At 41.0% G+C, this 12,754-nt stretch overlaps 1 protein-coding gene across 10 annotated transcripts in view; it reads right to left on the bottom strand.

Annotated features, from left to right (window-relative positions):
- Positions 1–1,905: 1,905 nt before the first annotated feature.
- gria4b (glutamate receptor, ionotropic, AMPA 4b) overlaps positions 1,906–12,754 on the bottom strand; it is a 63,528-nt gene continuing 52,679 nt past the window's right edge. Inside the window, exons 12-16 of one of the 10 annotated variants that reach the window (XM_027004781.3) lie at positions 9,495–9,693; positions 8,981–9,228; positions 6,223–6,337; positions 5,060–5,197; positions 1,906–4,199 (exon numbers count right to left, since the gene is read on the bottom strand). In XM_027004781.3, the coding sequence (XP_026860582.2) occupies positions 4,035–4,199; positions 5,060–5,197; positions 6,223–6,337; positions 8,981–9,228; positions 9,495–9,693 (865 nt within the window). In that variant the 3' untranslated portion in view covers positions 1,906–4,034. Of the gene's footprint in view, positions 4,200–4,854; positions 5,198–6,160; positions 7,338–8,980; positions 9,229–9,494; positions 9,694–12,754 lie in introns of those variants that run through there. The other 9 variants (XM_035527163.2, XM_035527162.2, XM_081719225.1 and 6 more) reach the window with 9 other exon arrangements.

Here is a 12,754-nt window from a genome sequence, read left to right as displayed (position 1 = left end):
GCTAATAACCTGACTCAAGCAGACAGAGCAACACTGATTCAGAAATGGGTTCATGCATAAATGCAGCCAATACTGAAGGTGCGATGGCACACAGAGACACTGCAGGTTTTAAGGAAAGTCCTCCAACTCATTTCCTGTGAAGGTCATTAGTTCTGCTTTCTTTGTTCTGGCATATGCAAGAACATCTGTTGTGGGAGAATGGCATCTTATCCCACACTTTCCAAACACTCTTGCTCTGCAGTATTTATTTGCATTTCCACTGCCCCTAGGTTTTACCTTTCAGCAAGGTGTCACCACAAAAGGAAGGACTTTCATTTTAATATCACTTGAACTTGCTGGGGTCAATGCTTTCCTACCTTGAATTCATGCATCATGGTTGCTTTGGCCATCTGCTCGGATCATGTGGTGCTCTCTAGCACAGCTATTGCAAGAAAGATAAACAAAGATATGTAGTAATGGTATGACTTGCATTTGAGACTTGAAATCAAAGTACTTCTTTGATAATAACAAACTCCAATCATTATCTTCTCATGCAAAGTTTATTTGTCTGTCAGACTTAATATTTTACTGCCTTTCTACATAGACCTTATTGCGTTATGATAACCCTGGGAATAACACTAAACACTTTGCTGTACTGGAAGTTCTGTCTGACCATGCTTTGCTGGTTTTCCACCCTGCGGGAGAGCTTTCATGAGCAGCAATAATGAGAAGGCTAGAAATCTACATATTCATTAATAGGAAATTAGTATGCCATGTATGCATGATGCACCACTGTAGCTACTATAGGTGGGGCAAGATGACGGCTGTGGTGTGAGCCATAAAGCTGTGGTGCACAACCATCAGAAAAGAGTATGAAGAGAATAAGCCCAGAGGAGGCTGGGGACTGAGAGTGTACAGACTGACTGTGGCATGCTCTTGTGTTGCAAATATAGTCGTAAATCTTCTTAGGAATTATTTAAGATATTTTTGCATGTTGACATATATACACTTTAAAAAAAAGGGTTTTCTTGCTATATATTCAAGAAGAAAAATGATTTTGTGGTTTATGGTACTTTGGACTGCAGGTTATCAATACCAAATAAGCACTGGGAAATAAAAATGCACTAGCTCTAATCCTAAACTAATGTACACTGACATATTCAGTCAGTTAGGGCATTTAGACAAGGAACTTTCAAAGGAAAATTTATAGGCATGCGTGGGTTATGCAATAGAACTGCATGAAGGCTGTTTAAATGTGTTGCAATTAGTACTGATGGTTATTATTGAGGAAGTCACCCAGTGAACATAACCTTCTACAGAATATGACTCATCCTCCTGACTGTCCTTATTTATATTCCATTTGGCAAAGGAAATAGTGCAGATGCTTGGGAACCAGGCAAAAATGACTGATCAAAGCCCAGTCTCTATAAGCCCATCCTAGAGAAAAGTCAGCTCAGTGTTAAGTCTTATCCCCATCTAAGCAAAAAGCCACTCGATTGGGGGTTGCCCTCAGCCTGATCATTAACCATTAGTTTGCGTACTCTTCACAGCAAAACTGCCTTTTATCAACTAACTGTTATTAAGCAGGCTCATTTCCTTTTGATGAACAGTTCCTGGATAAATATAGATGACTGCTATTGTTGTTAAAGTGCAATCACTATTATTTGGAGCCTTGGTAAAAATAGGTGTGGTGTGGACTCCCTGTCAGAAAGCCAATCACAGCTCTGCTCTGATACTTGTCTATGTTGAATGGACTGCACAAATGAGTATACAATTATGAAACTAGTACATTTTCTTTTTTGTGACAGGTCACCCACCTGTAAGTTACAGGACCCACAGTCTAACTTTTAGTTACTCAGCTTCACTGGCATATTTATTTGCAGTAGACCAACCCAATTAATCCAAAATAAAGACACATAGACTAAATATTTAGCATTAGTATTTTACTAAAAAAAAAAGAAGACCAAAATAAATATTTACAATTTAAACCAATGCACAATTGGTTTAACACAATTCGCACTGTATCAGGGCCACTATACTGAAATGTGTCTGTGCAGTGGCAGAAAATAAGAGTACATGTACTTCATCATTGTTTGTAGGTAGATTTGTCAAGGTTCTGTACTTGGATTGTTAACTCATTTTCTGGCAACTTTAATTTTTACCTTACTACAACAAAGAAAAAATGGCACTTAATCCAGCTCAATTTTTCTAATACACAAAAGTACATTTTAGAAAACAAAAACTCCTTATGTCTATCATACAGTCCAACATAACTTTACATTAGTGTAAGCTTAATAATGGTTTCCAGAGATTAAATGTTTGGACTGTCTGTAAATATATTATCATTGTTTTGTGAATTCTGAAAATGTAGTTTGAATCATACAAGGTGAACAATACAAACATGTTTTACTTAAGCTGATTTAACTTCCACATCTTATTTTTTTGAGGGAATTTACTATAGTTTGAGTACTTTACTTTTCCAGCAACTATATATGTGAGTCTCTGAGAGTAAGACAGTATGAGAGTGAGAAAGACATAAAAACAACCACAGATAGAGGACACAGGAAAATAACATAAAAACAGACCAGAAATTGCACTTTTTAAGGTAAAATGCCTGTGTACAAGAGGTTTGGGTAATAGTTAGTTGACATAGAGCAGTGTCCCATTGTAGTGTCCTGAAGCCAAGTGATGGTTTCAGTGTCCTTAATGTGGACATCCATTCAAATCTTGTGATCTCTGTAGACAGACTCATTCCTCTGGCTGGAGATGGCTCCATTGCTACAGATTCTGGCGGAGAACACTCTCAAGGCCTGGATGAGGTTACACAGTGTTTTGTAGAAAGGGCCAAAGCAAGGCTCTGACCATGGCTCTCAACGATACAGTGTCTTCAGAGTTTCAGAGTTCTTTTCTACACAGTTGCCGCTTTTTTGTTTCTTGAAAAGGCATAAGAATGCCTACTACTCATAAATATTGATATTTGATTCATAAACACATGGCTGCTCTAAAATTAACAGGCAGACAGTAAAATATTAAAGTACTGAAAATTTAGACATGAACAACCGCATAAATAAAAAAAATAAAATCTTTTTCTGAGCAAAATAAAACAGTCTAGAAAGTTCCATGGTCTACAAGAGCACAGTGAGTATGCAGGGCATGGCACTGGGGGTGGGCTTTTATTTAGATATACCATTAAACTGCCCTTCCCCAAGTCTGGGCTGAGCACATTTTCACTGCAGTTGATATCACGCCCATTGAATTCAGTTTTGGAGCTTCATATACTGTGTGTCTATATAAATAAACCATTTTATTTCTTCACAATTTTCTATTCATTATTGCAATGAATTATTTTCTAAATGGTTAAAAAAGAGAATTATACTTTATCCACTACAGAATCAGCTATTTACATTTGTTTAAAAAGCAAGCGAGTTTTACAGTCTTTATTTATATTTACAGAGAAATGTAAATAATTTCTTTCGTTATGATTTCAGAGAATATACATTTACTCTTCTTCACAGTTTTTAGTGAGTATTCATAATTAATACTGTTTGAATATTATTCATGTTACATCTAAAAATGCCTTGTACATGTGAATGCCCATTTTAACTATCAGTTATGCTTTTCCATGTCAGTGCTTCAGGCTGGCAAGGTCTACGGCCTTGTGTTGGAACAAACATAGTTGCACCTCATTTTTCCCAACAAATCATCAAAGTTCCATGCTGTGTTCTAAAATGACAGTTTTGTGGTCCTTTTACCCTCTTCATCCTCACTGCTGAACTTGCTCTGCCAGTGCAGCCCTGAATGGCAGTTCTTAACACAGCTTTCGAACACTGACTTCTCACATTCTGTGATCAATATCTCATTGTGGCCCACACTGATGATCTATAATGTCTTTGCCAGTTGTTTTCCAGTATAGTTAGTGGCCAAAGGGCTCTGTTTCGGCTTTCTAAAAACTGGTTGTGGTGATGGCTCAGCTCTGTAACGTTACTGCTACTCTAGGTAGGTTGTTATACTGTTTGATGTTAGGTGGAATTAAGGCACTTAAAGGTTTTTGGTTTTCATGGCAAGTCAGATGATACCAAAGCCAGTCCAGAGCTCTGTCGCAGGGAGGGGCCAGAGTGGACAGCTTTAGGGCAGTCAGGGGTGAGGACGCGTCCATTCTCGCCCACACTCCCTGTGATTGACAGGCGAGCCTTGTTCCGCATGGCTTCAGTGAAGGTCAGCTGGATTCAGAGTGGATATAACAAGAGAAAAATGGGAAAGGCAAGGGTGGAGTGAGATAGAAGGAGGGAGAGAGAGGAAGAAATGAGTGAGCCCCACAGCCTTGAGAGAAAAAAGCATCTCAGGATCACCATTATTTGAATGAACACAGCAAGCACAGACAAAACACCAGATTAAAACACACCTCAGCGATGAAGCATTTTAAATGCATCTGGCAAAGTCCTGCATTTCTACAGTGTTTAGTAATGAGAATTTCTAATGTGAGTTTTTGAAGTGTTGGCAAAAAAAGATTACGGATCACAGATGTGCTTGTGCATTTTATAAAATCTTAAGTCATGTTTGATCATATTAAGACATCTTATGTGTAAGGCTGCTTTCTTTATCTGCAGGTCTAATTCTGCAGTTTACTCTGCACTGTAGGGAATTTGCTGAGCAAGGTGATTTTTTAAAGAGACAACAGTTTGTGATTACAATCTATATGAAGTGAGAGCCTCAGTTTTGTGTGTAGACAAATGTGCAAATGCAGAAGTCTCCACTTGGCGCACACGGCGAGGGAGAAAACAAAATGAGGACATCACAGACATGAGCAGCTTTACCACGGGTTCACACGCTCAACACAGCAAAGCTACTGCGGCAGTACAGAGGAGCTCCACTTACTACAGTAGGACACCTACGTACGTCTGAGCGCCTACATCTCTATGCCTTCCGTCCCGTAGATGTTGTAACCCTCTCTATATGTGGCTAAACTCTGAGTGCTGTGGGCAGGACTGGGCGCTGGGGTTGGGTGAGGGTCAGGGCTGGGGAGAGGAGCAGGGTTGGGATTGGGTGTGGGAGAGGGGGAGTGGCTTTCAGCAGCTTCCACCTTCATTCGCTTGGCTTCGTTTCGGGACTTGTAGCAGAATTCGATGAGGGCTACCAGCATGGCCAGGCCCAGGCCCCCCACCAGGATGTAGAAGACCCCAGCCACATTACTGAGGCTAAGGGCCTGCGAACTCTTGTCCTGGAGGTAGGAGGATGGAGGAGAGACAGTTAGATGGATGGAGTAAAAATTCAGCACAAACAAGTATCCAGACCCCATTCAGATGCATGAAGCGCAACTGTAACTCCACATGACTACATTGCTTAATTCTCCCTCTCTCTCTCACACACAAACAGACACTGATACACATTCTCTCTTATGCTTGCAATTATTCAAATAAATGCACATTCTCACGGGCAACATTTATCTTCAGACTACTCTCCAAATTGAGATTTTGCTGTCCTTTCACTACTGAATGTTAAATGACTGTTAAACGTATTTTTTTTTTTTTCAAACCAGGCATCAGTTTTTTGACAGCAAACATGGAAGAATTTCTACATAATTACAATGGCAACAGTTTTTTTTTTGGTCACACTCTGGAATTAATTATCTCCATTATTTCTGGGTTTAGAGTAATACACTGTGAGTTCTCTTAAAGAGATCAGAAATAGCTTTTTCTCACAGAGCCTTACGAAATGCTTCACAGTTCAGGCTTTCCTTTCACTGAGGGATCCAAAAAAATCAGGCTCACAGTAGTTAGTCTGTCATGCAACAAATTGATATATTCTATGCAAAATCCACAAGTTACTTAAACTAAGTACTAGCTCAAGTTACTTAAACTAAGCAGCAAAGTCAATTCGTTAGTTTTCTCAAGTAATGCATTAGATGCAAGCATGTCTTATTCTTGGTTGTGATAGATATTAAAGCATGCATCAACCTCAGTGAAAAAGACTGAGTAGGGCATGCAGAAACTATGGTGTTGTTTGAAGCTTTGCACATATATCAAGCAATATACTTGTAATTTTTACATAACTGATTACATAACTGGTGTATAGTAAAACTAACATCTCTTTTAGAAAGTACATGCAATAACTAAATGCATGACTTTTTCAAATCTGTTTGGTCTTCCCTATTCTGTTTCTTGCTCTTTCTCTGACACACAGGCTGTCACTATGTCTGTGTGAGCATTTGACAACAGTGATGGTCCCAGACTTGTGAAGACTGACCTTACTTCCCGAGTCCTTGGGTCCACACTCGCCCTTATCGTACCACCATTTGTTTTTCAGCTTGTCTAAGATGCCTGATTCACTCAGTTTCAAAACGGCAAGGTTTACGGGCGTTCTTCAACCACGTAGGGGAAATAACATAAATAACATCATAGGACATGTTATTTTATGTTATTCAGTTATAATAGCTGACACAGCAGTAGCACTGGCAAAGTGACAGAGGACAGACTCCCACTGGAATACATGTCTCTATGCTCCTGGAGCAGAAAATTTTAGGAACTGGGGTGGAACTACAGACACATAAATGGGAGCCTGCTCCATCGCTTTGGGCAACGGGCACATACTGCCACGGCCTCTTTTTCTGAAAGTACCGGAGGCAGTTACTATTAGTCCACAACTATTGGCATACACCAGGAGAAGCACATGCATGTGACTGCATTATACATCACCATATCCTGTTTTGGTGAGTCCTTCAAACAGGACGAGATACTTAAAAAAAAATGTATATAAAAAAACTGCTTTCTTTGAAAACTGCTAAATACCGCAGGAGCATCATCAATAGATGTAAGATTTTATAGGGAAATCGCTTTTGAGAACGTTCCAGTTTTCTCATATAAAAAAACACAATTATACTGTGACTGCTGAAGGTCTTTTTAAAAGCCAATGAATCAATCCTGCAGTTTTCATCCTTACAGAGCTAGATGTAGCTCCCAGGGGAATAGGAATGATAAAAAGACACAGATTAAGTGCTAAGGAGAAAGGAATGCAAAGCATAATGTCTCAGTGCATCAATTCTAAACAGGGTGCATGGTTGTGGATACATCACATTAAAGGAGGACTTTAGATCTGGCAGAGAGCGAATATTTGTGCTCTGACAGTAACTGCTTTCCTCTGCCTAAATGGGGCTGGAGCAGTGGTCAGGTTTACTTGGTATGGCCCTGGCAGATGCACTCGTTACAGAGGAATGTGGTTACCCGCACTGGTTGACATAGTGGCTAACCTTCTCACCACCTCCTCCGCTGCCACACTCGCCTTTGTCGTACCACCACTTGTTTTTCAATTTGTCCAACAGGCCTTGTTCATTCAGTTTTAAAACTGCCAGGTTAACTGCACTTCTTGAAACGATAAAACATAGTTTGTCAGAGTAAGCAGTACCCAATCAGTTAAAACAAACAAAAAAAAAAAGACAGAAAAAATGATGGGGTGGAAAATTCTAGAGTTTTAGTGACCTCCCCATCCCTCCCACACAAAACCCATGAACACACTGGACAAACCTCCCATCATTTGTTTCCACGTTATGTAAAATGCACACTGACGTGGTTTGTTTTTAACAATAACAACAAAGGACCTGTAAAATAAAAGAACTGAAAAATCTATAGCTCCTGTACACACCCTCTCAGCTCTCTCCTTCCTCAGTCTCACTCGCTCGCTCTCTCTTTCTTCCTCATTACTCTAGTCAATATAGCTTTGAGATACACAAAGGACCTTCACAGTATTGAACACCTGTTTTTATCCCCCGAGACATTTTCAAATAGCTTAAATGAGCAGTGAGCATCTTGAAAAGTGCTGAATCAGGCTGGTCCTTGACTCTAAAATCCTTTATCCTCAAGCCAAACTCTCATTTTCCAATAGCTACTCTCCTTTACATGAGCTGGCTAACAATACATTAATACTTTTAAAGACCAGGGGCATTCTTGCCCTGTATATTACTATTCTCCGAAAATTAGCAAATAACTGCTCATATGAAAATGTGGCTAATCATCAGTTATGATCAATTATCACAGTATAAAACATTTATATGATTTTCAGGTGAGGTTTATCCAGAATGCCTATCCTAAAGGAAACACTGATATACACACAGAACAAAGGAGGAAACACAGGAGAAGAATGCAGTAAGGCCCGTCTGAGCTAAGGAATGAGAAGAGACATCATAGCATTATAGCAGGCAGTCAGGGAGCTCAGAGAACGCCCCAGCCCTGCCCTGACCCTGCCACATGGCCGGCCCAGACTGTTCCCTGTTCAGGCAGGCTGGAAGGACACACAGACGATGGTAACTCCAGTAAAATGGCCACTGCAGGGAGCTACCGTCATCTGCAAGTGACACTTTTTCTCTTTTTTTCTTAATAGACCAAACATTGTGAACATTGTGGAGCAGACCGAATAGTATGAATTAGTAGGATTTGATTCCCTGCAATTCAGTGTCATTCTAAAAGGAGGTTTAATCTCTCTCTCTCATTCACTCACACACACACACACACACACACACACACACACACACACACACACACACACACACACACACACACACACATTGTTTTTATATCTTTGTTTAATCATTTTTTCAGGCCATCCTTCCAGTCTGTAAATTCCACAGCAGGCACAAGAACAGGGCAATGTCAGACAGGGTTGTGGGTTCTCTGGGATCCTCATTAAAAACAAACCATTATCAACATGTTTAACACATTTGTGCATTTCATCTCAGAATCAATGGTATCTGCATGCAACTCAGTTAATCAAATTAAACGTCTCAAAGTCATACAGTCTCAAACAAAATCATAAGGCACTACTGCAGCAGTAACTCCACTCCAAATAATAATGTTCACAAATGCAAGAAAAGTGAAACAAGACAGGAGACAAGGGGAAAGAAAGAGAGAGAGAGAGAGAGAAAGAAAGAAAGACAGAAAAGTGAAGACAGGCAAGCCAGGGAAGGTGGAATACCATAACAACACGTGACATATTGTTATACTACTCCACCCACCTTAACTGTGAGCCCTTGGGCGTAGCCACTCCGTAGCCCTTGGAGTCCAGGTTGCCTCCGACCTTCATGGTGTCACAGGGTTTGCGCTGCTCTGTGTACTCGTTCATGGTGGACTCCAGCAGGAAGGCATACTTCCCCTTGGACTTCCTCACCCGGGCCACGCCCTCTGCTGTGGTCTTAGTGAACACTGTGGGCTCGGCTGAATTCATGTAACCCCACATTTTCTCATACACAGCGATCTTTGACCTCTAGGAGGTGGGACGAGAGTGACATTGAAGTGTACAGATGTACGGTTCCAGTTTGTATTAGGTTTTGTTACTGATAGATTAATAAAGTGAATGCACACAGATTCTACTAAGGTCTAGGCATTCTTAAGTCATACAAATAAATGTTATGTGTTTCTTTCAGCTGCCTAGTATACATAAGCATTACTTTTAAATGCCTTAATTAAACTGCAGATAAAGATATAAACTGTGCCAGCTCAATTCATCACTCCTCAGTCTGGTTTACTCACCTTAAAGAATTCTTTGGTGGAGCCTGAGTCTAGAGTGCCATACGCTATGTCTGTTTGCTTTGCCAAGTCTTCAGCACTCTCGATGGGTGACACCATCCTCTCCACAGTGAGGAAGGCTGCCAGGTTGGCTGTGTAGGAGGAGATGATGATGAGGGTGAAGAACCACCACACACCTCCCACGATACGACCAGAGAGAGACCTGCCCCGGGGGGTGGCAAGAGATGGGTTAGAAGAGAGGCATGCTTATAACAGAGAGAGGGATCAGGGTGGGGGTCATCAGAAGTGGGGTGGGGGTGGGGGGGGGTTAAAGAGAAGAGGCAGTGAGAAGCACCATCAGTTAATGCAGTGTGTAAAGCAGTGATCAATGTCTTTGGACAGATCCATAATCAAACATAATGAGGCCAAGGCTTATCACCTCAGTGTGGGCAATTGACTCAACATGAAACATGCAGTGGACCACCGGAGCGAAATGGCAGCAGCGAAACTCCTCGTTCTTGAATGGCAGCCCTGCAGTACTCAGCTTTACCCCAAGCTTAAGATGTGTTCCACCTTACAAAGTGCAGGCCATTAAAGCAAGCCTTGAAGTCACAGTGGTCATCAAAGGGTCAGAGGTCTTGTGCACTAGGACCCTGCCTGGGAGCTCTAGGAGAGACTGTAGCTGGGGGTGCAAAGGCTAGTTCAAGGGCTTCTTTCTTTTTCTCTGAGTGGATGACAGATTGACAGCCATGGTGGGCAGAACAGGACGTCATTGATGAGTGTCTTCATGGGGGTGGAGTGAGAAAATCCAGCACCGCTTAAATTTACACCCTACACTGATTATGCAAATTGTTTCATGAGACTGATCAGAAGGATGTGTGTTGTGAATGTATGCCTTTCTTTTCTTGTTCTGGGGATTCTTGCATTTCTATATTGGAGTGCACCAAATGTGAATCAAAACTAGATTAATAGTGTTGAAATGGAGAGAGAGAGTGGCTGCTTAAAGAGCACGGCTGTCAACCTCCTACATCTCTAGTACATGTCCACACTGACTTGAAGATAGTTTTGTAATTATGGTCTTATGAAACCCCACGTGAAATGGCTGAATGCACTGGGGAGTAATTGTCTACTGTTAAACTCCAAGGGGCATGCACACACACCGCCCACCATGGTGACGTCCAAGGGACAGAGGTGTCTGAAATCACAGTAACCATAGCTAATCGATTTGACTCTATAAGACGAAGTCAATTTAATAAAAAGCCTCAACTGAGCGGACATGGCACTGGCGACGTGCTCAGCGCGCTGCTTTGCTGCTTCACTGCTTGGCATACTGGATCATTCATGAGGACATATGATCCATGACAAATAGGCATTCTCTCTGGTCCCTCCCATGTCATTGCTTGTAATACAGCCTTTCTGATCACAGCACAGTGATGCGAGTCTGACTGTCACACACACACACACGCACACACACACACACACACTCACACACACACCTGCCACCAGTACATGTATCAGAACAGCTCTTTTTAAGGCAGTGTCATTAGCGGCACATTATACGTATATTGTTGACAATGAAATGCTTTGTATTTGTCACCAGAATCAGTACTTATGCACTTGGCTCTGGTGCCTGAAGTCTGTGTTCAACAGAGTCATTAGACATCAAAAAGTCAGTTTATGTGTTCTATTGGGTGAGAGAGAGAGAGAGAGAGAGAGAGAGAAACAAAATATATTTTAAGTCTCTGAAATGAGACTCCGCCTACTGGGCTCATTCTCAGGATACAGATCTAGAAGTGGACAAAAGCTCACAGTGGACATTATCTACCAAAAAGGCTTTTTAGTCAAGGGGAAGAACCAGTCCACTGAGAATAGGTGAGTATTATGATAGAGTAGTAGTATGAGAGGGTGGGGGGACCTTGAAACACTGTAGATAAATGAAAAGGTCACTGCCTGAAGCCCTAGTAAGCCTCCAGTGCTTTATTTATTCATGGCTTGCTCTCTACTGGCCTGATTAAGATTTAATACCTGCAAATCAATTTCTCCATGCATGAGGCCAAAGCCATTCGCCATCACCCTCCACATTACTGATCTCTAATTTTGCTGGCAGGTTGAGGGGAAAAAAGTGCTCCCATTTCCTAACTGAACAGCAAGCAATTATATTCCATTTCCTGCCACTGCCGGATTCAGAATGGAGCGTCAACCCATTTGGCAACGCCTTGAGGTATGTGTTGCTATGGCATGGACATTTACTAGTTAATGACAGTGCAAGGTCGTTTATAGAATTATGTTTTGTTTTGTTTTTTATTATTTTGTCATATGCATGAATGATTCAAAGAAGCAGTCTCGAGTCCTAGTCCAGTGGGAAAGGGCCTCAGCTGTAGTGTGAGCTCCACCCACCAACCTCTCTACTCTCATATGTCTGGCCTTATGAGTGACTCACATCCTCTCACTAGCATCACTACCATGAGCTTCGCCTCCGCCTAGCCCTGCAATAATTTCCCATCCATTTCCAGAATAAAGGAAGCTATTGAATGGAGGCAATTACTGAGGCATGATCGACCCTAAAATACAAAAAGTATAAAGGAAAAAAGAGAAGGAGAGATTGACAGAGAGAAAGAGAAAGATCGAAAGAGAAAAATGGAGAGAGAGAATTTTATCATGCTGTGCAGGAAATGCGTTGGGATGATGAGGAGATCTGGAGCTGAATAAAGGAGGAAGAGGAAGTACTGAATTGGGAACAGAAAAAAAATAAAATATATATATATATATATATATATATATATATATATATATATATATATATATATACAGAGAGAGAGAGAGAGAGAGAGAGAGAGAGAGAGAGAGAACGAGAGAGAGAGAGAGGGGTCCTTCATCAGCTGTGTAAGCAGTATGTCTTGCAATATATACTATTATACTATTATACTAACTGATAGATAAACAGGAAATAATATCACACTGACCAAATGCATCTATCACCTTGTTCACATAACACACACACACACACACACGCACACATTTATTGTGCCATCCGTCGTGGACTTCAGGCATTGGCTAGTCAGGGGGAGTCGAGTAGGGCACAGTGAAGACTCCTATAATGTCATGTGCTTCTCTGCAGATTTATTCAGTTTAAATATTTATTATGCTGGACAGTTGATTTGCGTGTGCATTTGATTCTGTCTAATTCAGCCTTCATCTTTTAGTTAAGATTTAGCATTTTAGAATTGTTACTGCCGTCTTTATTGTTTTATGTATGTTTTATTGTTAATAACCCTGTCCTCATT

This window comes from Electrophorus electricus, chromosome 8 (assembly GCF_041902795.1).
Source record: "Electrophorus electricus isolate QZ-2024a chromosome 8, ASM4190279v1, whole genome shotgun sequence".
Lineage (NCBI taxonomy): Eukaryota > Metazoa > Chordata > Actinopteri > Gymnotiformes > Gymnotidae > Electrophorus > Electrophorus electricus.
This window is presented reverse-complemented; position numbering and strand designations above follow the sequence as displayed.